The 27,660-nt window shown below is 41.5% G+C and overlaps 2 protein-coding genes across 3 annotated transcripts; one reads left to right on the top strand and one right to left on the bottom strand.

Moving 5' to 3' along the window:
- Positions 1-12,753, bottom strand: apex1 (APEX nuclease (multifunctional DNA repair enzyme) 1). 2 transcript variants are annotated; one of them, XM_028808918.2, is made up of 5 exons: positions 12,739-12,753; positions 1,965-2,128; positions 1,563-1,729; positions 1,209-1,401; positions 1-1,025 (listed from the first exon to the last, which is right to left on the bottom strand). In XM_028808918.2, the coding sequence occupies exons 2-5, from the start codon at positions 2,026-2,028 to the stop codon at positions 511-513; spliced, it is 939 nt and encodes a 312-aa protein (XP_028664751.1). In that variant the 5' UTR covers positions 2,029-2,128; positions 12,739-12,753; the 3' UTR covers positions 1-510. The 2 variants fall into 2 exon arrangements, with proteins under 2 accessions (XP_028664751.1, XP_028664746.1); XM_028808913.2 differs by lacking the exon at positions 12,739-12,753 and adding an exon at positions 9,072-9,208.
- On the top strand, positions 9,230-27,616 carry osgep (O-sialoglycoprotein endopeptidase). The gene is made up of 12 exons (XM_028808894.2): positions 9,230-9,351; positions 22,129-22,245; positions 22,324-22,443; positions 22,801-22,976; positions 23,180-23,275; positions 24,913-24,962; positions 25,939-26,017; positions 26,187-26,252; positions 26,730-26,820; positions 27,082-27,157; positions 27,240-27,338; positions 27,527-27,616. The coding sequence occupies exons 2-12, from the start codon at positions 22,131-22,133 to the stop codon at positions 27,564-27,566; spliced, it is 1,008 nt and encodes a 335-aa protein (XP_028664727.1). The 5' UTR covers positions 9,230-9,351; positions 22,129-22,130; the 3' UTR covers positions 27,567-27,616.
- Positions 27,617-27,660: the final 44 nt, after the last annotated feature.

Genomic DNA, 27,660 nt, shown 5'->3' with positions numbered 1-27,660 from the left:
TTAATTTGTACAAATTTTATTAATGCCTTTGATATTTTTTCCATTTAGCTTATACTTAAAATATTGTTTCCCAGCAAAAAAGAAAACCCCATGAAAAGCACAAACCACATAATGGCAATTAACTTTCGTTCATTAATGGCTGATAATTGCGGTCTTTGTCAAATGCAGAAAAGTAGACACTGCAACAATTCTAAAAACTAAGTGGAAGTTACAATACAGACATTGCACCCAGGAAGACCCTCATGATTACCACCTCTCCCCCACCTATGTAATTATGTACACCAACTTTCAGATGTTTCTCACAGGCTCTGTTCAGTATCAACCCCTAACATAAGCCCTAGGTGCCAATCCCAGTCCACTTAGCTACAAAACCCCATGAGACCTAATCCTAAGTATAATACAGCTCATAAGCTCCACCATGTTATCATCAACCTCATGCCACTCAGGTACAATTCTCAACTACTGCAAGGCTGGAGGTTCTAAATGTTGGCCCTGTATTTGCGTGTTTGTTCACAGAGCTAGCAGCAGGGTAACAGGGCAGTGATCGCTACCCATAGCGGTGCCTCGAATCTTGCTGTCACATAAAGCACTGAGGAGTGTGCGGGATAACACAAAGTAGTCCAGGCGCCACCCCACATTCTTGCTGCGAGAGTTCATCATGTAGGTCCAGAAGGTATAGGCATATTGTTGCTCTGGGTAGAGGTGCCTAAAGCTGTCTACAAACCCTTCTGCCAGCAGCGCCGAGAAGCCCTCCCGCTCTTCAGGTGTAAAGCCGGCATTTTTTTTGTTGCCTTTCGGGTTCTTCAGGTCGATCTCCTGGTGAGATACATTGAGATCACCACACAGGATAAGTGGTTTGCGTTGATCCAGGTCTTTCAGGTAAGCCCGGAAATCAACATCCCAGGTTTGGCGGTAACCCAGCCTGACTAGTCCTCGGCTGGCATTAGGAACATAGGCAGTTACTAGGAAGTAAGAAGGGAACTCTGCTGTTATCACACGTCCTTCTTTGTCATGCTCCTCCTTACCTTTTCAAAAAAGAGAGGAAAGTTAACTTTGAGCCCTGGTACCAAAATCTGCTCATTTAATAACTTGAAATGCACCATATGGTGGTTTGGTGTCTGACGGTCTTCATGTAAGCTCCTTTAGTGTTAATTCCACATCAGGTGGCAGGTTTCATTAGACAATGGACACAAGACTCCTGTACTTACCTATTCCGTAGCTAACGTTGAGAGGCTTCACCTTGCACAACATGGCCACACCACTGTAACCCTCCTTGTCCTCAGAGCAAGCCCAGTATTTGTGAGGATACTCTGGCATGTCTTTTATTTCAGCCGGCAGAGCCTTCTCTGCACATTTAGTCTCCTGAATACAGAAGACATCTGGATCCTCTTTCCGAACCCACTAAGATACAGACAAGAAAACAGAAGTACACAGCACTTTACAAATGTAGGTCTTTTTGACTGATTATTCCCTTCCATCTTCAGCTTGCCAAACTGACCTTTAAAAAATTCAGCTCTGCTGAGTTATGTAGAGCGGCATGCTTGTAAGCCTGGTGCACTCACCTCCAGCCCATTCTTCTTAACCCAAGCCCGCAGACCATCCACATTCCAGGATGTGATTTTCAGGTTGGCAGCCTTTCCTTCCACAGAGACCAACTTGTCTGGGGGGTCCTCATACAGTATTGGAGCTTCAGGTTCCTTTGCTGCCTTGCCCCGTTTCTTTTCTGGCCCTACAAACAGAAGTATTCAGCACACACTCGTATTTTAGCATAATATGGAAGTGTTCATTCTCACCTACTGTAGGTCATAGTAACTTCTGACGAGTTGCTGTTGCTCTGATAACTATGACAGTATCACGGTCACCCTTCAGGTGTTGCAAGTATTTATCCCCACTAACCATTGCTCCCCCAAATACTAACTGACAAGAAAATGACTAAGATACTCCAACCACATTTTTTTTTTTACCTGTTTCACTTTGTTTTTCAGTGTCACCCGTGGCTTCCTCATTCTTCTTTGCTCGTTTTGGCATTGTCACAGTAAACCGTTTCCGACTCGCCTGCCAAAGCAAGACACTGGCACAGCGCCAAATCAGAATTTCCCCTGCTGATGACAGTTGCACTGCCTCCTTCCTAAATAACAGCAAAAGAAAATGGGTTATTTCAAGCTGCAAATCATATGCTTTGCTGCAAAAAATCTGGCTCATACATGGCAACAAAAAGCTTGTGCTGATGCTTCACATCCATTACCAAAAATAAAGACAAAATATGGCTCTACAAATTCACTGGATCTGGGCTGCAGACAAGAAACCCTGCAGATAACACCTAAAAATCAAACTAATTCATGATAACGTCAAACATAAAAGATTTCCTTTTTACTGTAGCATTTTTGTCAAATAAACATCTCTTTGGACTAAGCTGCCAATTAAAAATGGAAACAATATAACTGGTTAATTTGCTTAAAGACAGAATTGTGGCAACTCAAGGAGAATTTGTTCTTTTTAAACAACTATTTTCAGTGAATCATACAAATCAATTTGCAAACATGAGAACAAATTGATTTAGTGGAGCTCAAGGCATGTCCTGCATATTGTCAACAGATTCTTTTGTTATGCTGACGCTGGTAGTTGCTTAAAGCGCATGCACAAGACCCACCTGGATCATGCATCTTGACTTGCTTCGTTTATTTTTTTTGAGTTCAAACTATATTAATGTCTGAGAAAAACTGTCACCATTGATTCCCTCATTCATCACACAAACACAATATGGTAACAATAGTATACAATAGTAAAGTGACATTTTTTGTACAATTTAATTCTGTTATTGTTTCAAACTGAACATATAAACATTATAACTAATATTTTTATATTCCTTTGTATATTCAACAAATTAGTCCCATAAAACCAATTCTATTATATAAAAAAAATCCAGGGACAAGACGTGACTTTTTCAGAGAGATACTTTCAAGTCCCACGAGACAAGACATTTTGCCAAGAGATTTAACCACGCCCAGGGCCAGAAATAAAAGGCAAAGAGTAGATGACAAAGTAGAATGTCGTAAAGAATTCAAAAACGTTGGTGCGATACACATGCAGAGCAGGTTTGAAATAATGGAAGTACTAAAATTCGAAAGTCTCAAAAAAATTATAGTAAAGATTGCATTAGCGCAAATGGAAATTATTACTCAGTGAAATAACGGAACAGCAAAAAGAGATTGAATATATTGTTTGGATTTAAACTTTACGTCAGAAACTTGTCGATTGTCTAATCTGTCTTGCCATCAGGGAAAAGTAGTGTTTCTTCCCAATGAAGAGGCGTATCAGTGAGAATTAAAGGATTTGTTGTTTGGTGAAAGTGAAATCCGTATACGTGAGCGGCAGAGACGTGAAGTGGCTGGCACGTAGTGCAGGCCGAGGGGGTTGGCGAGAAAAGCCCCCAGTCTTATAAAAAATACTCTAATTTTGTTTGCTTTCAACTTAACTTAGTGCACACTTTTTTATGGGCCATTTGACTGTACCATGCACGTACTATCATCTGATTCTTTTGTTTATTTGATTTGTGAAATCATTACCCATCAATGACTTTCATGATTCTTGTTCACTTGCAATTCTGTAATGAAACATCTTATTTAAAGTATGCATCTTAAATGTGTTGTCATTTTATGTGCACTGAAACAGAACAATCTAATAGGAATTATCTTCATGTAAAATATATAAATTAACTGGCCAAAGTACCCAGCATTGCCTAGGTATAATTTGTAGAATGGGTTAAGGGAAGAAGCAAATGTTAATGTGTTTTTCTTTTTAAAGTGGTGACCCTGTTGTTACTGCTAGCTGTCCCAATCATCATCCACACTGCATCTCCATCAATGTCTCTGCTCTTGTGAGTTGAGAATTTGTTCTTTTTGTGTCTGATTGGATTCCACAATTGTGGTCACTTCTTGCTGGGTTGTAACTATGAACACTTTTTTGTTTGACTTGTTCAAGGTGGACATTTTGTAGTTCTTGAATTATGAATAAAAAAAAGCCAACAAAGGAAGAGTTAAACAACAGTCCTCTGATTCTCCTTTGTACTATGCAGCATTTCCATTCTCGATCATGCTTCACCCAACACCCCCGGCAAAAGCACATGATACCCCTTTTAATATTACAGTGGACAGAAAGACCATGCAGTGTTGCCCCAGTAAGTAATGTTAAGCTCTGATCATTTTGTCTGCTTGTCTGTCTTCAGTTTGTTTCAATGTTTCACTAGCCCTGAGCCAGCAGATGGCACTGGTAGGCAAACCATAGCACAACGGGAAAAAAAAAAATCCACTGGGATCCCTAGGGTAAAAATTATGGGTTCCAAAAAGAGTGCAATATTTAGTCCAATATCAAGTCCAAACATACATTACTATATGTACATATGCACAGACACATATATATATATATATATATATATATATATATATATACACACACATACACACACACACACACATACATATATAATAATGGAGGAATTATTCAATTATATACTTGTAAACACCCAAATCCCTTCCCCCAAAAATCAAATGAATCAAGAGAATTGATACACTTAAACGGGTAGATCGAAATGATCTATGAAAGGTTGCAAAAAGAAGCCTCATTAACTAATATTGCACTGTTTAACTCGAGATCTCTTAATGGCAAAGCATTGGTGCTGTCAGAACTCATCACTGACACCAAACTTGAGAGAGAGAGAGAGAGAGAGAGAGAGAGAGAGAGAGAGAGAGAGAGAGAGAGAGAGAGAGAGAGAGAGAGAGAGAGAGAGAGAGAGAGAGAGAGAGAGAGAGAGAGAGAGAGATAGATAGATAGATAGATAGATAGATAGATAGATAGATACTTTATTAATCCCAATGGGAAATTCACATTCTTCAGCAGCAGCATGCTGATACAATAAATAATATTAAATTAAAGAATGATAATAATGCAGGTGAAAAACAGATAATAACTATTTAGAATGTTAAATATTAACGTTTACCCCCCCAGGTGGAATTAAAGAGTCACATAGTTTGGGGGAGGAATGATCTCCTCAATCTGTCAGTGGAGCAGGACAGTGACAGCAGTCTGTCGCTGAAGCTGCTCTTCTGTCTGGAGATGATACTATTAAGTGGATGCAGTGGATTCTCCATAATTGATAGGAGCCTGCTGAGCGCCCTTCGCTCTGCCACAGATGTTAAACTATCCAGCTCCATGCCAACAATAGAGCTTGCCTTCCTTACCAGTTTGTCCAGGCGTGAGGCGTCTTTCCTCTTAATGCTGCCTCCCCAGCACACCACTGCGTAGAAGAGGGCGCTCGCCACAACTGTCTGATAGAACATCTGCAGCATCTTATTGCAGATGTTGAAGGACGCCAGCCTTCTAAGGTAGTATAACCGGCTCTGTCCTTTCTTGTACAGCGCATCAGTATTGGCAGTCCAGTCTAATTTATCATCCAGCTGCACTCCCAGATATTTATAGGTCTGCACCATCTGCACACAGTCACCTTTGATGATCACTGGGTCTATGAGGGGTCTGGGCCTCCTAAAATCCACCACCAGCTCCTTGGTTTTGCTGGTGTTCAGGTGTATTCTGTGTTTAACGGAGACTTGGCACTGGCACTTGGCAAAAACCAAACGAATCTGCGTCTCTCACAGAGGCGACTCCAATTGATTTCACTTTCCACACAGAGCCTCATAGCTCAAGACAAGGCGGTGGGCTTGCAGTAATTATCAGAGCAGACTTAAACATTAAACGAATCCCAACTGACTGTCCATTGTCTTTTGAGTGCCTGGCTCTTAAACTAATAACGAAATCAGGTCCTGTCTCACTCATTGTTCTTTAGCGTCCCCCAAAATACAATGCATCCTTCTTATCCGATCTGATTGAACTTTTGACCCACCTAAGCTCTTACTCTCAGAGAATTATCCTTCTTGGTGATTTCAACATCCATACTGACACCCCCACATCTAAACTGAGGAATGAATTCCTATCCTTACTGGACTGTTTTGACTTGACAACATGTTGATTTTCCAACCCACTCTGGCGGTCATATATTGGATCTGATCTGCACTTCTGGACTATCTGTTGCCAACATTTACAGCACTGATTTGGGACTCTCTGACCATAAAGCAGTATTTTTCACTATTTCACTGCCTCTTACCTGTAAACGACAAATTTCTTACAGAAACCTTAAAAATATCTGTCCCTCTATCCTTTCTGGATCCATTTCTGATCTTTTACTGTCTGCACCTATTCCATCAACACTAGATAGTCTTGTTGACCACTATAACTCAGCCCTTCATTCAGCATTAGATAAAACAGCTCCTTTAAAACATAAGGAGGTTGCCTTTAAACGTTCAGCTCCTTGGTGTAACTCAGAATTGCGATCTATGAAAGCAGCTGGCCGACGACTTGAGAGAATGTCACGTAAGACTGGCCTCACCGTGCACATCCAGGCTTTCTCTGACCACCAAATTGCTTACAGAGAAGCACTAACTTCTGCCAAGAACACCCATTGCGGCAGAATAATAGAAAGTGGCCATGATAACCCAAGGGTTTTGTTCTCTGTAGTTAATAAACTACTCGAACCCGCATCTGTCCCAACTACCTCTTCTACTGAAGTCTGTGAGGAATTACTCCACTTTTTCCGTAACAAAATTAATGATCTAAATAATTCAACTAACATAAATACATCATCTGTTTATATCTCTCCCCGTTTTCCCACTCCATCCAGCTCCTTCTCTAAGTTCTCACCAGTCACATCTGCGTTTGTTAATAACCTGCTTTGTAAGATGAGGCCGACTACTTGTGTACTGGACCCCATCCCCACCACACTACTTAAATCCTGCCTTCATGCCATAATCCTGACTGTTACAACAATAATAAACTCATCCCTTGACACTGGCTCTGTGCCGCACACTTTTAAAATTGCTTCTGTAACCCCAATGTTAAAAAAGTCTGGTCTTGATGCTGACAATCTTAACAATTTCCGGCCTATTTCCCACTTACCTTTCCTGTCAAAAGTTCTTGAGCGTGTTGTAGCTTCCCAACTCACCAATTACCTAAACTCTAATAATTTGATGGAACCCTTTCTGTCTGGTTTCAGGGCGCGGCACAGCTGTGAAACTGCTCTGCTACGGGTAACCAATGATTTGCTTATGGCAGCAGACTCTGGACAAACCAGCATATTAATTCTGTTAGTGTCAAATGTTGCACTGAGGTCTGTCAGACATGACATCCTACTGTCCAGAATGGAGAACATGCTGGGTATCTCTGGCACTGCCCTCCAGTGGTTCAAGTCCTATCTGACTGATAGGCAAAAGTTTGTTAGTCTTGGCAACAGCACACCAGCTCAGCGCCAGTCACACAAGGAGTTCCTCAGAGCTCTGTCCTTGGCCCTCTTCTCTTCTGTATTTACATGCTTCCCCTTGGCCATATTATCCGTAGCTATGGACTGGGTTATCATTTTTATGAAGATGATACTCAACTCTACTTCAATGTTAAAAGTGGAACTTCATCAGAGCTTTCTCAGCTCACAACCTGCCTTAGTGAAATTAAAACCTGAATGGAGCAGAACTCTTTAAAATTAAATTGCAATAAAACCGAACTCCTGCAAATTGGGACTAAAATGCAACTTAATAAAATGAGCTCCTTCCCAGTCTGTCTTGGCGGTGATCTTATCAGACCTGCCTCTACTGTAAAAAAATCTTGGGTGTCATTTTTGATTCCTCCCTCTCTTATTCCGCCAACATAAATCACATTAAGAAACTTTCTTACTTTCACCTCCGTAACATATCGCATGTTCGCTCCTTCCTCTCCTTCTCTAATGCTGAGAAACTTGTCCATGCTTTTATCACATCCCGCATTGATTATTGTAATTCCCTACTGGCAGGTGCCCCTTCTAATCTTATATCACAGTTCCAGCTTATTCAAAACTCAGCTGCAAGAGTCCTTACTCGAACCAGCAGCAGCGAGCACATAACACCCATCCTGCTCTGTCTTCACTGGCTCCCTGTGTCTTACAGAATTGAATATAAAATCCTACTAATAACCTACAAAGCCTTAAATAACCTCGCGCCAAACTACATCAGTGACCTTCTCCGTCACTATGTGCCTGCCCGCCCACTAAGGACCTCTGATTCTGGCAATCTTGTTGTACCCCACACATCTACACTCCATGGGTGACAGGGCCTTCAGCTGTATAGCGCCCAGACTCTGGAATGACCTACCGAAATTAATCAGGTCAGCTGACTCCATGAATTGTTTTAAAAAACAACTCAAAACTCATCTGTTCAGGAAGACTTTTAGCTCTACCTGACTTTATTACCCTTCTCTCAGTTTACTTCTTTGTCAAGATGCTACTGTAACCTGTGTGTGTGTGCTAGACCATCAATTATGTTGTCTGTTTTTTTCAGAATTCACTGTCTTAATTATGTGGTTTGTACAATGCTATATACTGTATACGCTGCCGTTCTTTATTATATTCTGTAAGTGCCTTGAGCATGGGAAAGGCGCTATATAAATAAAATGTATTATTATTATTATTCAGTGAAGTGAAGTGAACAGAAACGGCCATCAGTACGGTGGTTGAATCCCCCACGTTAATTGTTGTATGTTTCCCTCTCGAGATAACCCTACTTTCTTGACTACAATTTAAGTTATATTGATTAGTAACTCTAAAGTTACATTCCCGTGAACGTTTTATATGCTTCCATGCAGAGCATCAAGCGTAGAAAGACACTGAGAGGACGCGTCCGCACGTCCAAAGATCCGTGTTATTTATTAATGTTACGTAAAGCTCTTTGTGGCGTGCCATAATGCAAAGTAATCGAATCCCTTTAAATACTTTACACTAGCCAGTTCATCATTTTCGTGCAGTATAATCACGGTTGCTTACAATGAATGCATAATATCAATCAAAGAACGTGGTACTTTAGTACCGTTTTGTCAGAAAGCACGCAAAACGACTAAAAGGTTAAGGCTAGCAGCCACGTTAGCCACTTATTTCTAGCTATTAACCGATTTAATAAAAGTGATCGTAAAAACTCCCGCATTGCCCAGTCCCATATTCTTACCTCACACAAAGAAGACCGCTAACTCGCGCTTCTCCTCACGTGTAAACACTCGCCAAGACGGCTGTAAGGTCCTCGGGGGGCTGTCCGTGCCGCCTGATCAGAAAGTTACTTCTTACTCAACCAGAGCAGTTGCAGTGAGCACAATCGCCCCTATCGTGTAGCTAGAACCAGTCGACGATACTTCTGCGTTAGCTGCGACATTATCGACGCTTAACTGCTATACAATTCTAGGTAGGCATTCACGCAGAACACGCTGTTGTTTTGAGGTCCCCGGTGACAGGTAAGTAACAATATGGAGGTTTTCTTCGGAGCGGGAAGACACTTCTGGTGTAGTTGGGTCCAACAATGCTAGGGGGCTCGTTTCTGTAGTCTAGCCAGACATTTGATTTACTCGCTTCTTAGTATGTTCGTGAATAACAATATTCAGAGTAGTCTTTGGTTATCAAAGCTGTGTCAATTATTAATTTAAATATACCGTCAATTGCGTATGTGAAACATGTTTGTCGACTTTTATTTAACCACTGTGAAACTCTAATGCTTTTTATGATTTCTAAACATACATGGTCATTTTTAAACTAAGTAAATGAGGGTTATTGAAGTTAGTTTGGGTGTTTCACTGTGCGAGTGGGCATTATATGGTAACGAAGACTCTCATTTGTCCATGAACAGACATCATATCAGGAGTTCTGAGAAATTAATTTACTCTCGTTAAGTACGTAAATGTATTCTGTGCGAAGCTACAGTTGTTCAGACTTTCCAAGTGAGTAGACAACAGTAACAGTAGTGATAGATCCTTTACCTGGTAGCGAACTCTTCAGAAAGACACCTCAAGCACGGTTGTCAGACGTCGCGATTTGAGCAGGACTGACCCGAGTTCAATAGACAAATCCCGAGTCCCGCTTTGGCTGTAAAAATCCCGATTGAACAAAAATTGTATATAGGAAAAATCTTAAATCAATATTTACATTGAATAGCTTGTTAAAGAGGCTCGCTAAATATTTGTAGACCGCCTGGTGTGCCAACTATTTATGAACGAGCAAGCCCGTGATTCTCGAAAGAATCACAAATCTAAGAATGGCAATCACTTTCTGTTCCCTCCGATACTTGGAGGGATGAAATATCATGGAGGGTGGGTGCGTCCTGGGAAAGTTCATTTAATTAAATAAACATATCCATATTACTAACCGAAGGTTGTAAACCGGATGGGCGCAGGGCTCACCGGATGTACGGAAACCCCAAAGGTCCATGCTGTGACAACGCGCGCGCCTACAACGTGTTTGCGAAAGGAGTCACGGCTCAAACCAACTGTGATAACGCGCGCGCCTACAACGCGCTTGCAAAAGGAGTCACGGCTCAAACCAAAGGTACATGCTGTGACAACGCGCGCGCCTACAACGCGCTTGCGAAAGGAGTCACGGCTCAAACCAACTGTGACAACGCGCTTGCGAAATGAGTCGCGGCTCAAACCAAAGAAAACACAGAAACGAGACAACGACCTGTGAACTACACCTGAGGTAAGGCGTGCACGCCAGGTTGTATGGCCGCCCGGACGCGACCGCCCACACCACCGCATATACCCTCCATGATATGTCTTCACGCAGCGGCTTCCCACCGAGGCGCATATTGCGCTGTGGCGCTCGCCCCACAGTCAGACGCAGCGGCTTCCCAGAGTCAGTAGGTGGCCCCCAAACAACACAACCTGTTCAAGCAGTCGGTGTCAGCGAAGGCAACAGACTCACGTCTCCACAAAACGAAACCGCTTTAGTACAGATATGCCTATTGGATTAAATGACATTTCCCCAGACGCACCCGCCCTCCATGATATCGGATGGAACAGAAACTGATTGCCATTCTAGGATTTCCGATTCGCTAGCAAATCGTGGGCTTACTTGTTTGTACTAAAGCGGTTTCTTTTTGGAGCTGTGACTCATCTGCGCCTTCGTTTATTGTTTTTATGCATGCAGTCTCTTTTTTGTTTTTCTATGGCTATGTCGTCAGTGAGAAGTCGTTTGATGACGGCGGCGGATCCGGTGCGGTGGTGTGGGCGGTTGCGTTCGGGCGGCTGTACAACCTGGCGTGCACGCTTTACCTCAGGTTTAGTTCACAGGTCGTAGCCATTAATGTTTTCAATTAATTAAATAAACATATTTGTACTAAAGTGGTGCTCTTTCATTGTGGAGCCGTGACGTCTTTGCTTCTGGTTTGTCTGAAGCGCGTCGTAGGAGCCTCCATGTATTGTTTTTATCCATGCGGTCTAGTCTTTGTTGTTCTGTGGCTGTGTCGTTAGGTAGAAGTCTTTTACTGATAGGAAGCATACTCCAACTTTCACACACTGACTGCTGGCACAGTGGATTAGAGCAGGTATAGTTTACAGGTCATGGTGTTTGGGCGCCACGCACTGACTCTGGGAACTACGGGTTCGGTTTTGTATTACAAATCATTGAGCTCTTTCCATTTGGAGCCATGACTCCTTTGCCTCTGCTGACACCGACTGCTGGCACAGTGCATTAATCCCAATGAATTTTCATGAACAATGGACTCATTATAGAATGCGTTCTCAGCTACCTGGCGGAATTGTTCAGCGTCTGTCCATTGTTCCTGTCTTTGGCTTTTTCTTTGTTGGAATACTGAACGTCTTAAACCTTTTAAACGACTTTGTAGCCTTTCTGCAGTTTCTTTTTCGATCCGTGCCTCTCTTGCATCTGGTGTTGCAGAAGCGCGTTGTAGGCGCCTTCGTTCATTGTTTTTATCCATACGGGCTCGGTTTTGTATTTGTAATCGTTGAGCTCTTTGTTTTTGGAGCCGTGATTCCTTTGCTTGTGCTGTTTCAGAGGCGCGTTGTAGGTGCCTTCGTTCATTGTTTTATCCATACAGGCTCGTTTTTGTATTTCTGTTAGTTGAGCTGTTTCTTTTTGGAGCCGTGACTTCTTTGCTTCTGGTGTTTGTGAAGCGCGTTGTAGGAGCCTCCGTTTATTGTTTTTATCCATGCGGTCTCGTTTTTGTTTCTCTGTGGCTGTGTCATTAGGTACAACTCTTACTTTTAATATTGAATTTCCGTTATGTGATTCAAATATGCCACACAGACTGCTGGCACAGTGGATTAGAGCAGGTTTAGTTCACAGGTTGTGTTGTTTGGGCGCCACCTACTGACTCTGGGAAGCCGCTGGGTTTGACTCTGAGGTGCAGTGCGCATGCGGTGAGTCCGCCGTCCGTGCATAAATGAAACTGTCGTTTTATAATATAGATAAATTTTGCATCTGCTGAATCCGAGTTTTTGAACCGTGACGTACACGTGTCACCGTATGTTTACTGCAAATGATCGTTCAAAGTGTACAATTGTGATTATTCTAAGACTATTTTTATATGTTCTCATCTGTATATGTAAATATTTATATATACTTGTATGTTTAGATTATACATGTTTATATATCTACAGCTATACTAGCTGTCAGGACAAAGTTTAAAAATCAATAAAAAATATAATTCTGGCCAAGCGAAAAGTAGATACGCTCCATCCAACCTCAAACGTTGGCACTGTGTTTGATCGTGTTCAGCTCTGATGGGAGAGTGTCCCCACGTGGGAAGAAAAGGATGTGGCCAGACTATCTCTGGCAATCAGCAGCTCCCCTCTAAAAAACATCTCTGTCTAAAAAATGTAAAACCTTACACCTTAACAATCTGTAGATGACAATGTCTGTTGAACAAACAGGTATCGCCAGCTAAGCGAAGGCCAGGGGCATCCTGACACGTGGCAAGAGGTAGACAGACTGGAACCGAGGCTGGCGTGTGAACGAGGAGGGGCCCACTGCCTCTCTCTCGGATTCGCACAAGTAAATCGGTACCGCCAGCGAACTATGATACTTGGCGCAATGAGAGAACTCGCAAAATGAACCGGAATGTTAAAGCAAATTATGGAAAAAAAATCTACTGTAAATCTGTCAAGTAGTTCTCTTGTGAAAAGCGGACACACATACAGACAGATGTTAGTATATATATATATATATATATATATATATATATATATATATATATATATATAAATACAGTGCATCCGGAAAGTATTCACAGCGCATCACTTTTTCCACATTTTGTTATGTTACAGCCTTATTCCAAAGTGGATTAAATTCATTTTTTTCCTCAGAATTCTACACACTACACCCCATAATGACAACGTGAAAAAAGTTTACTTGAGATTTTTGCAAATTTATTAAAAATAAAAAAATTGAGAAAGCACATGTACGTAAGTATTCACAGCCTTTGCCGTGAAGCTCGAAATTGAGCTCAGGTGCATCCTGTTTCCCCTGATCATCCTTGAGATGTTTCTGCAGCTTAATTGGAGTCCACCTGTGGTAAATTCAGTTGACTGGACATGATTTGGAAAGGCACACACCTGTCTATATAAGGTTCCACAGTTGACAGTTCATGTCAGAGCACAAACCAAGCATGAAGTCAAAGGAATTGTCTGTAGACCTCCGAGACAGGATTGTCTCAAGGCACATATCTGGGGAAGGTTACAGAAAAATTTCTACTGCTTTGAAGGTCCCAATGAGCACAGTGGCCTCCATCATCCGTAAGTGGAAGAAGTTTGAAACCACCAGGACTCTTCCTAGAGCTGGCCGGCCATCTAAACTGAGCGATCGGGGGAGAAGGGCCTTAGTCAGGGAGGTGACCAAGAACCCGATGGTCACTCTGTCAGAGCTCCAGATGTCCTCTGTGGAGAGAGAAGAACCTTCCCGAAGGACAACCATCTCTGCAGCAATCCACCAATCAGGCCTGTATGGTAGAGTGGCCAGACGGAAGCCACTCCTTAGTAAAAGGCACATGGCAGCCCGCCTGGAGTTTGCCAAAAGGCACCTGAAGGACTCTCAGACCATGAGAAAGAAAATTCTCTGGTCTGATGAGACAAAGATTGAACTCTTTGGTGTGAATGCCAGATGTCACATTTGGAGGAAACCTGGCACCATCCCTACAGTGAAGCATGGTGGTGGCAGCATCATGCTGTGGGGATGTTTTTCAGCGGCAGGAACTGGGAGACTAGTCAGGATAAAGGGAAAGATGACTGCAGCAATGTACAGAGACATCCTGGATGAAAACCTGCTCCAGAGCGCTCTTGACCTCAGACTGGGGCGACGGTTCATCTTTCAGCAGGACAACGACCCTAAGCACACAGCCAAGATATCAAAGGAGTGGCTTCAGGACAACTCTGTGAATGTCCTTGAGTGGCCCAGCCAGAGCCCAGACTTGAATCAGATTGAACATCTCTGGAGAGATCTTAAAATGGCTGTGCACCGATGCTTCCCATCCAACCTGATGGAGCTTGAGAGGTGCTGCAAAGAGGAATGGGCGAAACTGGCCAAGGATAGGTGTGCCAAGCATGTGGCATCATATTCAAAAAGACTTGAGGCTGTAATTGCTGCCAAATGTGCATCAACAAAGTATTGAGCAAAGGCTGTGAATACTTATGTACATGTGATTTCTCAGTTTTTTTATTTTTAATAAATTTGCAAAAACCTCAAGTAAACGTTTTTCACGTTGTCATTATGGAGTGTTGTGTGCAGAATTCTGAGGAAAAAAATGAATTTAATCCATTTTGGAATAAGGCTGTAACATAACAAAATGTGGAAAAAGTGATGCACTGTATATATATATATTCTATACTAATAAAAGGGAAACCCTCACTGACTCACTTATTACTAATTTTCCAACTTCCCATGTAGGTAGAAGGCTGAAATTTGGCAGGCTCATTCCTTACAGCTTGCTTACAAAAGTTAAGCGGGTTTCATTTCGAAATTCAACACGTAACGATCATAACGGTCAACAACATCCGCCATGTTAAATTTTCTTATTAATGGCCCCATCTTCACGAAATTTGGTAGGCGGCTTCCCTGCACTAACCGAAACCGATTTACGTACGTATTTCGGTGGTATGACACCACTGTCGGCCGAAATTCTATGTGTAACGGTCATAACGGTCGACAACATCAGCCATGTTAAACTTTCTTATTTATGGTCCCATCTTCACGAAATTTGATAGGTGGCTTCCCTGTGCTAACCAAAACCGATGTACGTACTTATTTTGGTGGTATGACGCCACTCCCGGTCGCCATATTGAACTTTCCAACGGTCTTTGTTACTTATGGGCCCATCTTCAAGAAATTTGGTACGGGGTTCCCAACGCTAACTGAATCCTACTTACGTACATATATACGTCCATAGCCTGTAGCTTGGTTGCCGTGTGAGGCGGCATTGGGTCCCCCAGCCCCACACCTCCCAGGTAGTTGGCTGCCTGCCTTATATAAGGCCGTCTGTCGCTCCGGTCTCTTCATTCCCTTCCTTGCTTCGCCACGGTATTCACGTCTCCCTGCTGATAACTGCAGCCTTTTTATTTAATCCACGGCTACTCCGCTGTTTTATTGTTCGTTTATTACGATTATAGTTATTGTGTAGGTATTTTAGACTTAGTTTACATTGTTCAGGTACCCATTTCCTTTATCATTCCAACCATACCCCCATTAACATGTCTATTGAGGTGATCACCATCGATCAAAGAACTGTCACTTACCGAGTGGTTTCGATGCCCGGAGATGGCGCCTGCCTTTTCCATTCTCTGTGTTACATATTGCATGGCCATATCAGGCTCACTCTTGATATCCGGAAGAACATTGTGTCTTATGTATTGAATGACTGGGACAGGTTCAAGGTGTGGACTGATGATGGTACAGGAGATAATTATACTACACAGGAGCACTATAAGAGTGAAATGCTTAAGCCCTTCACCTATGGTTCTGCATGTGAGTTGATGGCTGCCGCTGAATTGTTCGGTTGTCGCTTTCAAGTGGCCAAATGGCCAAATATTTTACACCTTTGGACAACCGCCAATGCCTCTTACAAAGCCTTCTTCAAAATGTTTACCCCAATCTACGAAATCTCCACGAAAACGACGTGTCATGGTTGAGGGAGAGAGCTATCCTGACACCAAGAAATGACATGACTACGACTATAAACCACATTTTACTTCAAGAACTACCTTCACAACCGAAAACATATCAGTCTGTGGATTCAGTTGTAGAAGTGGAAGACGCGGTGCACTATGCAGTAGAGTTTCTCCACACTCTGAATCCTCCAGGCACTCCTGAGCATAATCTAATTTTGAAGGTTGGGGCACCAATAATGTTACTGAGAAACTTACAGCCACCGAAACTTTGTAACGGCACGAGACTTCAGATCACGTGTCTGCAAAAGAACCTAATTGAGGCAACTATTTTTACTGGCAGTGGCTCAGGGGAGAGAGTTTTTATTCCTCGCATCCCCGTTATACCCTCTGATCTCCCATTTCCATTCAAACGCCTCCAATTTCCAGTAAGGCTCTGCTTCGCAATGACAATTAATAAGTCTCAGGGACGGACCCAACAAAATGTTGTCATTGATTTGTGGCAAGATTGCTTTTCACATGGACAACTGTACGTTGCATGCTCAAGAGTAAGCTCAGCGCACAGCTTGGTCATATTACATTTAAATTAAATTATTAAATTTTAAGGCAGTACTTTGCCGCTGCGAAGCACGGGTATTTTGCTAGTATATATATATAATATATATATATAGAGAGAGAGGGTGATATCAAGTCAGTTACCCTTCATTTTGTGCAGTCCATCTCGTGACATGCATATTTTTGTGCTCCACTGTAACAAAAACTACATAGAACAGTATACAGTGGAACCTTGGGTCACAACCGTAATTCATTCCAAAACTCTGGTCGCAACCCGATTTGGTCGTGACCAGAAACAATTTCCCCCCATAGGATTGTATGTAAATACAATTAATCCGTTCCGGACCGTACAAGCTGAATGTAAATATATTTTTTTTAAAGATGTTTAAGCACAAAAATAGTTAATTATACCATAGAATACACAGTGTAATAGTAAACTAAATGTAAAAACATTGAATAACACTGAGAAGACCTTGAACAGAGAAAACTAACATTGCAAGAGTTCACGCTAATAGCCTTACAAACTGATCGCTGTTAACACTTTTTTTTAATGAGTTTTAAGCACGGGAAAAAAAAGGAACATTTGAACAAATTCGAACTTTATTTAAAAACCAACCATAAACAACCAAGAAAGTAACATTGCAGGAGTTCAAGTTAATAGCCTCATGAACCAATCTCTGTAAACACTTTTTTTTAATGAGTTTTAAGCACGGGAAAAAATGAACATTTGAAAAACCCGTAATTTATACAAAAACTAACCATAAGCAACCAAGAAAACTAACCTTGCATGAGTCGAGTTCTGGCATGAAGGAAATGAGGAGGAACTGGGTGGAGAGTTTACAGTTTTGAGGTAAAGTCCCTCTGCGTGATGCACGTCTGACTGAGAACAATGTACTGTATAGGTACAGGGAGAGACGGAACACGTGCGTAAATCACTGCCGCATACGAACCGGAAGGGAAACGAAATCGAGCAGAAAGAGTTCATAGCGAATGCTCAGTTAGAGACTGAACATGTGCAGAAATCATCGGGCATGTATGAACCGGAAGAGAAACTGCCTTGTTCGTCACCCGAGTGTGTGGTTGTGAACAGATGCAAAAGTTTGGCGAACTTTTCTGGTCGTAACCCGATTTGTACGTGTTCCGAGACATTCATGACCCGAGGTTCCACTGCATATATATATATTGTGGAACTTGACCCGGATATAGACAGGCAGACGTTAATTTGCACCACCACGCGTTTATTTACACTGTCTACTATTTACAAGTATTGTGCCACAAACCCCAATCTTCCCCAAAGTCCAGGCCAACCACTCTGCCTCTTCGGACCGCCTCCTTCTCTCTTTCTTGCACCTTGTCCTGCTTCCACCTGACTCCAGCCTTGAATGAAGGGAGGCGGCCCCTTTTATCCGTACCTGGATGTGTTCCAGGTGTGCACCGGCAATCCCTCGGACACGCCCCAGTGTGGCGGAAATGCCGGCTGTCCTCCCGGAAGCACTCCGGGTGTTCCCTCTCTTCTCCCCCCCCAGCACTTCCTGGTGTGGCGGAAGTACTGGGGTCCAGGGTCCTTCAGGCAGGGGGACGCCCCCTGGCGGTGACCACGGGCCCCTACAGAGTTGGGCTTCCAAGCCCTGTACCTGTGGCCCCCAATACAACCAGGGCGGATGCCCCTCGCGGTCTGGAGGAGGAATGAGCCCTCCTCCTGTCTTCCTGGGTGTCCCGGCCAGGTGCCACAAAATATATATATACACATACATACACAAACACACATACACAGTTCCCACTCTAACATTTAGGAATAACCTAGACTGTATAACCAAAAAAAAAGACATTTAACAAAGTATAGACAAAAATGTGTGCTGCAGTGGTATTTAATCAGACATTTGCCATATAAATCCAAGCATCAAAGAACTGGATCACTTGATAAGTAAGAGATGTTAAATTCAAGCTTAGGAGCAGAACATTTAGCAGGACTCAATCTCACTCCAGTCAACAACTTTAACTGCATTTTACTGTTTCTACTTTTCTCACAATATTGTTAATGACATTGTCCTTCTTTAATGTTTCAATGACATATTTTGGTGGTTTCCAAGTGTAGTAGCGAGTGCCTTGATAATTGATGGCCTCTTTTACTGTCTGTTGGCTACAGTGTTGCAATGCAGCCTGTTTGTCTGCTTTGTCTTCACCAAATTCAAATGAGCACACACTGAAGAGTTTTACAGTGCCAGTAACTGAAACATGAATCTAGATACAAGTCCAAATGTTTGGTTTTAATTAGCATCCAAAAACATGCTTAAGATCATTCCAAAAAGATGGTGATTTCTAACTTTGACAAAATTATGCCTGACAAAGTTACATGTTCAGTGCACACAATGCAGTATGTAACATCAAAGAACATGTCACCAAACGCCTTGATAAATATAATTTGGTGATACGCAGAGTAGTAATTACACTGATCAGCCTCAACCTTGAAACCACCTTGACAGGTGAAGTGAATAACATTAATGATCTCATTACAATAGCACCCGATTAAGAGGCAGGATATATTCAGCAGCAAGTGAATAGTCAGTTCTTGAAGGTGATGTGTTAGAAGCAGGAAAAATGGGCAAGCATAAGGATGAGTAACTTAGACAAGGGCCAAATTGTAATGGCTAGATGACTGTTACAGATCATCTTCAGAACGGCAGTCTTGTATGGTGTTCCTGATTTGCAGTGATTAGTACTTGCTAAAAGCAGTCCAAGGAGGACAACCAGTGAACTGGGGACAGGGTGATGGGCTCCCAAGGCTTATTATTACACATGGAGGGTGATGGCTAGCACATCCTGTCCAATCCCACAGAGGACCTACTGTAGCACAAATCGCTGAGAAACTTAATGCTGGCCATCAGAGAAAGGTGTCAGAAACATCACAGCTTGCTGCATAGCCGCAGACTGGTCAAAGTCCCCATGATTACCCCTGTCCACTGCTGTGACCATCAGAACTGGACCGTGGAGGAATGGAAGAAGGTGGCCTGATCTAATCAAGTATGTTTTCTTTTAGATCATGTAAACAACTGTGTGCGTGTACATTGTTTACGTAAGGAAGAAAGGGCAGCAGGATGCACTATGGGAAAAAGGCAAACCGACAGATACTTTGGGCAATGTTGTGCTTGGCAACCTTGGGTCCTGGTATTTTTGTGGATGTTACTTTGATGCATACCACCTACCTAAAGATTGTTGCAGGCCTTGTAAACTCCTTCATGCCACATAACAAAAACTGGTTTTGGATGGTTTGAGGAAAGTGTCAAAAAGTTTGTGTTGACTAGGTTTCCAAATTCCCCAGATCTCAATCCAATTAGGCATGTGTGGGATGTGCTGGAAAAACAACATTGCAACTTACAGGAGTTAAAGAATCTGCTGCTAACACCTTGGTGCCATCTTCAGAGGTCAGAACCTTTATGGTAGCCCAATGGGGATCTACACAATATTAGGAAGGTGGTTTTAATGTTGTCTGATGTTTTAATATTTAGAGCTGATCATTTTTTGTTAACACCTACAAAACAATAAATTGATGTACACGAAATTATGCTATAATTTCTTTTTGAATATATAGAAAAGCCAAGCAAAATGACACCTTTTATTGGCTAACTAAAAAGATTACAATATGCAAGCTTTCGAGGCAACTCAGGCCCCTTCTTCAGGAAAGATGTAATCCCACAGAGGATCTCTTGCCTGAAGAAGGGGCCGGAGTTGCCTCGAAAGCTTGCATATTGTAATCTTTTTAGTTAGCCAATAAAAGGTGTAATTTTTCTTGGCTTTTCTATGCATTCATAATGGCTAACATGGTACAACACCCTAGTACTATTTTTGAATATAAAAATTGTGTTAAAAAATAAATGTGATGAAAAATGCAGATTCGGAAGACATAGAAACATTGACAGGAACAGAAAAATGTAGATCTATTTGGAAAAACATAGGATTGGCAATATTGTCCGTATTGTCACATCTGGAGCCTGGGAAGGCCAGGTGACTTGTTCAGGGTTACAAAGGGAAGGCGGAGTGGAACTGAAATCATGACGTTCACATTGATCAGTTGTGGAATATTACTATCTTTACATAGACCGGACCAAGCCTCAAATCTGATTATTTCAATAATCACTTTTACTCAGAATCAAAAAGAAAAATTTAAAGTGTAAAAAGAAATGACCAAAACTGAATAAAGGCATAAGAGAGTAGTTGAGATACTGTGTTACATCAAACAGCCTTTAGAACATTCATCTTGAAGGCAATACATGAAATATAAAACATATGAAATATAATAGGCACTATACAGTATAAGATTAAAAGATTCAATTTCTTTAGTTCAGACAATGAATATCCTTCCTGCCACCTGTAGATTTATCTTCTACACCTAGCCATTCATCAAATTTGGCAGTGAGATTGGGTGACCAGACTCTAGCAAGAATTTCAGTGGGCACACTTGAATTTATATTTGCATTTAGTGAGTGCAGCCTCGGAGTGCTTACATAGATTTACCGCTATGAAGTTGGGCATGCAGTGTGCAGTTTTAGCACAATGTTAAGCCTCATTTGCAGTTGTTCTGATTCGGTCGGCGACTCAGCTTTGTCATGCATTGTTTCACATACAGTGTTAAAGGGGTTGCAATGCCTGATTTCATCTTATGATTTGGCTGTCGTGTGATCGGAAGAATTTATCATGTCAGAAATTTTACTTGGCTGTCTTGCAGTGTGAGCATATCTTCTGATGTCTCCTTCAAATTTCATGAAATCCTTCCATATCATTCATCTATATTTCAAAATGAAAAGAAAATAATACCATAATTGAAAATGACAGCTACTTCAGCAGGTTGGCCAGATGGCATTTTGAATTTGAGTTTGAAGAGAATGAGAAATGATTGGTATTGTATTTTAGTATGCTGTAGTGCAGTGGCTGGACATTGTACTTTGGGAATTTCTCATGCTTATTGTCATCTTTTTGATTTTTGAAAAGCTGTCATATATATATATATATATATATATATATATATATATATATATATACTGTATATATATACCAATAAAAAAAGTATTCTAGGAAAAGTTTATCAAAATACCTGAAATAAACACACACAAGAGTAAATTACATAGATTTCACCCCTCCAATTCACTCTGTAAAATAGACTGTATTGTCCATGCCCTCCCAACCACACACATGTCCAGTTACACCATTTTCATTTCTTTTCCTTGTAGTTTCAGAACCCAGTACAGCAAGAGTCAACAGCTCAGCTCATTTCTTGTTTTACATTTTGAGAAGCCTGTGGCAATATTGTTTTTTAAATTTTTTACTGTAGTCTTTACTGTAAAATATCAATGGGTAAAACTGTTTGTTGAGAACATGTACACATATAGGCTGAGTGTCCATATCTTGGCATGCCGATCAGACCAATTGTGCTCATACAGTTTGAGCACACATACAACTGGACACTCGATCATGCAGTATGAGCAGTCCTTTGACCAAGATTTCTCAAATTTGCACTATGTATGCCAAGCCTTATACAATAACAGTAAATTGCAAAATTTTTCTTTGCCTCCACAGTCATGACCATTGTAATTGGGTTTGAAGGGAGTGCCAACAAGATTGGGGTAGGAATTGTGAGAGATGGCACAGTGCTGGCCAATCCAAGAAGGACATACATCACACCTGCAGGCCAAGGTAAGTCCAATACAAGAGGTTTAAATGATGGCTTATATGTCACTTCATTGTCATTAAAAACTGCTTTTGCTGCTATAGGTTTCCTGCCCAGTGAGACTGCCAGGCACCATCGTTCCTGTGTGCTGACTGTTCTGAAGGAGGCCCTGGAGGAAGCTGGCATCCAGCCAGAGGATGTCGACTGTGTGGCTTACACGAAAGGTATAGGTTGGCATACTCAGTTCAGCTTTCTGTTTACTGAGAAAGAATGCTGGTGCGCTTAATAGTAGCGGAAAATTTTTTAAATATAACATAGTGAAGCTTGGAGTACAGATTATTAAAAAGATGCAGCTGCAAGTTGATCATACAGCCTGTTTCTTCTGGGTGGGTGCTCTTGCTTTGCCAGAATAAGTAGTGCATGGATCAGCACAGGCTTTCTTTTTACTGCTTGTTGTTTTCATTGTAAGCTCTAGTGACCATGGCTGTCATACTCCTATAGGCATGTGTACCTACTAGCAGGTTCAGGCTTTGGCTGAAGGGAGAATTTATCCTCTTTGACTCTCTTTGCTTTTCCATCAGGTCCCGGAATGGGTGCCCCTCTAGTTACTGTGGCCATTGTTGCCCGAACTGTGGCTCAGCTTTGGGGGAAACCTTTACTGGGAGTGAACCACTGCATTGGGCATATTGAAATGGGGCGACTGGTCACTGGAGCTGCCAACCCGACTGTTCTGTATGTCAGTGGAGGCAACACCCAGGTAAGGCTGACTCTACTGCATGTGTCCAGTTTTTAGAGCACACAATTAGCAGGTTCTAGGTGACATGACATTTTTACAAGTCTTCTAGACAATGCAGTGAGGTGTAATTTTGGGTTTGATCAGCAAATGCAATAGTGATACTACTGCTACAGCAAACTGTATCCAGCAGATGCTGAAATAATGCTACTCTGCTTCTGTCACAGGTCATTGCCTACTCAAAGCACAGGTACCGCATCTTTGGAGAAACCATTGACATTGCTGTTGGCAACTGTCTGGACCGTTTTGCCAGAGTCCTTAAGGTAACTAGAGGGGCAAGCTGTTGTATCACAATATTGGTTAAAATGAATGGGTGCGGAGATTCCCTTTTCTCTGTCTGCCCTTTGGTATAATGTAAGCATAGCTGTCTCTGGGGGGATAAAGTATTATGGACAGGCAAACTCTGAACCCCCCATCTTAACACACTTTAAAAATATAAATACATGCCTGTTTAAATATTTAACACAGTGAAATAAAACACTCTTATTTTAATTATATCTACTCTCTCTCACACACTCTTGTCACTCTTACCCAACCCACCCTGGACTAGAACACCTGTCTTGCCAATAATGGCGACCAGTTCATCTTCCAAAGAGGTGCCATTTCAGCCAAATACAGATATGATCTTGTTTTCTTAAACTTACTCCATTGTCAGTGCAGCTGTTTGTTTTGGGTTTTTTTTTTTATTTTTGACTCTTCCTCATAGGTCACTAACTGTCCCATGGTAAATGGTGTATTTATGAACTAAAATATGGCTTGCAGCAACTTGCCTTTTCAGAGGTGACTGTTCCTTCACTTCTAACCCCCATGTTTTCAGACATGCAAAGAATTACTGAATATATCTCTCTATTATAATAAAAAAAATCCTGGGACAAGATGTGATTTTTAAGCCAAGGACGAGACATAACTTTTTCAGAGAGATACTTTCATGTCCTGTGAGACGAGACTTTGTGCCAAGAGATTTAACCATGCCCAGCGCCGGAAATAAAAGACAAGGAGTAGATGACAAAGTAGAATGTCGTAAAGAATTCAAAAACGGCGCGATACACATGCAGAGCAGGTTAGAGATAATGGAAGTATGAAAATTTGAAAGTCTCAAAAAATTATAGTAAAGATCGCATTAGTGCAAACAAATGGAAATTATTACTCGGTGAAATAACGGAAATGCGAACAGAGATCGAATATATTGTTTGGATTTAAACTTTAAGTCGGTGACTTGTAGATCATTTAATTCGTGTTGCCATCAAGGATAAGTAGTGATTCTTCCCAATAAACAGGCGTATCAGTGAGAATTAAAAGATTTGTTGTTTGGTGAAAGTGAAATCCACATACGCGAGCGGCAGAGATGCAAAGTGGCGAGCAGGGAGCGAAGCCCCCTAGTAATTAATTAAAAATTCATTATGTGTTGCTCTGGTGTTATAAAATGGTAACTCTGAGATTAAGTCAGTGATTACAGTAGTGCAGATAGTTTGTAGGATGTGTTACAATGCAGATGGAAGGTAGCATAGGGTGACTATGTGAGCTTATAGTGTTCATGTGACATTTCTGTAGTGTTTAATGAGTCCAATCATGGTCACTCCCAGTCATCTGACTATTTGACAGATGGTGGTGGGATATTAAGACAGGTTAGTTTTACATAAGAAAATACGAAAATGGAAGATCCAGTTGTCACTATTAAGAAGAGGTAAAATCTAGTACTCTGAGTGTTGTGAATCAGAATAAGAGTGTAGTTATTATCAGTGAATGGGTTGAAATGTTACCACATTAGACTAGTTCTGATGTTTGGCCTCACAAAGGAAACTTTCAGTCTCCTTCACAAGCATAGCTGAATTAAATGCTTTGTTTAGTTTTAACCTCAGTGCTGATACAGTTAATTGTCTGCTTTTCTTTCTGATTCTAGATCTCCAACGATCCCAGTCCTGGGTATAACATTGAGCAATTGGCTAAGAGGTGAGTTCATGTGGTCACTATTTCTTCAAATTATTTGTAAACTTTGTTTTTCAAACTGAATTTTTATATCAGATTCTCTGCTTCTCGGTACACTTGTACAAGAGATCTGTCAGCTTCTGAATGCATTTAAAAAATATTTTGGCTGAATACAAAGCCACCTGTATACTGTTTCTTTCGCCTCACCATCTCCTTTAAATCGACAGCCTCTTTCACTTCTAATGCAGTTTCCTCTGTTGTTACTCTTTTGTTGGTGAGAACAATAGCTTGTGCTTCTTCCTGCTTTTCATTAATGGATGATGTAGATGACTGTCCCGAGCACTTTGCTCAGCCATCTTTAAACATTTCCGTCCATCTCATATACTGAAGTGAGGTAAAGCATTATCCCCATACTGCATGCATAAGCAGTTGTTGACTTCAGCTGCTTTAACACCTTCTGGATACAGAACTTTCTCTTCTTATTTAATGCAAATTGTTAAGACACACAGCCATAGTCATGACTTGATAGAATTTGGTAGGTCGACAACATGGTCAACAGCAGCAGGATGTGGTAGAGTACGAATTACAATGTTACGAAATTTAAGCAAGCTACCTCACAAAAATGTCTAGAAAATGTAAAATACATAACCTTTTTCAAAAACCTTTGTATATAGTATTCAGTGTTTTATACCCTCTACAATGACAGTGAACTCATCCATTCATTCATTTTCTAAACCTATTCATTTCAAAGACACTTCTCAGGAAGCCAGAGCCTATCCCAGCAGCATCAAGTACAAGGTAGTGACTATCCCTAACAGGACTGTACTCCATCAGGAAACACTCATCGCTGCTCATTAACTTACACATTTTAGGGAAATGGGAGAAAACACAAACAGGCAATTCCTGGGCCAGGATTGGAAGCAAGCACTGTGCAGATATGAGGCAGAGGTGCTGGCCAATATGCCAGTGATTCTCTCATGCATTCTTGGATGTCTTATAGGGGAACAAGATTTGTAGAGCTGCCTTACACTGTGAAGGGAATGGATGTGTCCTTCTCTGGGATTTTATCATATATTGAGGTATGACATAAGCTTCTTTGATGGAAAATACAACAGGAAGGCACATAATCTCAGAGATAATAACAAAAGAAAATTAAATGGTGGCAATTAGTTCCTAGTGGTCATTGGGGCTTGCTCTGTTTCTCTTTCTAACTCACTGTCTAGCCTCTTTGTTTCTACTCTTCTGCAGGATATGGCTGAGAGGATGGTTTGTACAGGGGAGTGTAGCCCCGAGGATCTCTGCTTTTCCTTGCAGGTAAGTAAAGTGTGGTTGTTTTTGTTGGTGTAAGTGTAAATATGTATGATCAAATGTGTACGTATTTAATAAGGATATGCAAAGATAAGTGGCCATAGGTCTGTTTTAGTTGGGTTTTGTTGTATAGCATATGAACCCGTGTATAACTAGCATTGTTGTGATAATGAGTTCATGCATGTTTTTAAGAAACCTTGAATACTTAAATGTGTGTGTATCATACCATTTTGTATATGCATGTCTAAGATGGGACTGTAGGTGTGAGAGTAAATATAAGTGTGCATGAGATGAGGAGTACCTAGGATCACATGACCCGGATTTTTCTGTTTTTTATGTGGTTGTATGAATGGCATGGGCATTCCTTGGTCAATTTGGACCAGGTTTCAGAGCATTGCTTGACATGTGTATGTGTGCTTGGCTGTCTTATGTTTGGCTGTTGTCTTTCTTACAAGACATCTGATTACTTGTGTTGTTCTTCAGGAGGTTGTCTTTTCCATGCTGGTGGAGATCACAGAACGGGCCATGGCACACTGTGGCTCACAGGAAGTTCTTATTGTAGGTGGTGTTGGCTGTGAGTATGGGAGTAATTATTGAGGTTCTTGACATACACAAGGCATTAACTGTGACTTTCTACTGCACCTTTCTTCTATCTTACCTTTTAAAAATTGCCCCTTTGATGCAGGTGGTCTTTTAGTCTGTGTGATGTGTTAAACTGAATTTCTTCTTTTTCACTGTGTTCTCTTTTTATCACACCACATATTGTTACTGCTTTATGAGTTTGGGGCATCCTTGCCTAATGTCATAACTCATCTGTTTTTGCAAATTTTCACAGGCAATGTGCGTCTTCAAGAGATGATGGAAATCATGTGCAAGGAAAGGGGTGCCAAGCTGTTTGCCACGGATGAGAGGTAAGTCCTTCTACACAAAGGCCTGCAGTGCTGCTCTGGTCTGTGGTGACACTTCACATTTAACTTCTTCATGTCTGTGCAGGTTTTGTATAGATAATGGAGCCATGATAGCACAAGCAGGATGGGAAATGTTTCGTTCAGGCCAGACCACTGCTCTGGAGGACTCGTGGGTGACACAAAGGTGATGAACAATGTAGTGCAAAGTGAACATGTCTATGTGAGCTCATTAATATGAGGAAGTGTGCGTGTACTTTATCAGTGTGCTTGATGCTGTTTAGATGAGGAGATGTATTTATGAGGGGGTGCATGTGCATGAAGTGTCTCTGCTGCTGTCCTTTCACCTCTTAACACTGTGCCTTTGTTTCACAGGTTCCGCACAGATGAAGTTGAGGTGACGTGGAGAGATTAGTCAGTACACTATTTTTTTCTCATCTTTGTCCAAATAAAATACTGCTGCTTGCTACTTGCTTTATTTCCCCTGTTGTTTGACCTCTACCGGCATC

Source organism: Erpetoichthys calabaricus, chromosome 1 (assembly GCF_900747795.2).
Source record: "Erpetoichthys calabaricus chromosome 1, fErpCal1.3, whole genome shotgun sequence".
Taxonomy (NCBI): Eukaryota; Metazoa; Chordata; class Cladistia; order Polypteriformes; family Polypteridae; genus Erpetoichthys; species Erpetoichthys calabaricus.
Note: the sequence above shows the minus strand (reverse complement) of the source record. Positions and strands in the feature narration are given on the sequence as shown.

What these genes read in the sequence shown, in the direction of transcription:
- apex1 (XM_028808918.2), bottom strand. Translation starts at nt 2,028, where the DNA reads ATGCCAAAACGAGCAAAGAAGAATGAGGAAGCCACGGGTGACACTGAA. An exon ending in TTAAGAAGAATGGGCTGGAG is followed by an intron (nt 1,402 to 1,562) that starts GTGAGTGCACCA and finishes TCTGTATCTTAG; the next exon opens with TGGGTTCGGAAAGAGGATCC. An exon ending in CAACGTTAGCTACGGAATAG is followed by an intron (nt 1,026 to 1,208) that starts GTAAGTACAGGA and finishes TTTTTTGAAAAG; the next exon opens with GTAAGGAGGAGCATGACAAA.
- osgep (XM_028808894.2), top strand. Translation starts at nt 22,131, where the DNA reads ATGACCATTGTAATTGGGTTTGAAGGGAGTGCCAACAAGATTGGGGTA. An exon ending in TCAGTGGAGGCAACACCCAG is followed by an intron (nt 22,977 to 23,179) that starts GTAAGGCTGACT and finishes CTTCTGTCACAG; the next exon opens with GTCATTGCCTACTCAAAGCA. An exon ending in CTGTTTGCCACGGATGAGAG is followed by an intron (nt 27,158 to 27,239) that starts GTAAGTCCTTCT and finishes ATGTCTGTGCAG; the next exon opens with GTTTTGTATAGATAATGGAG.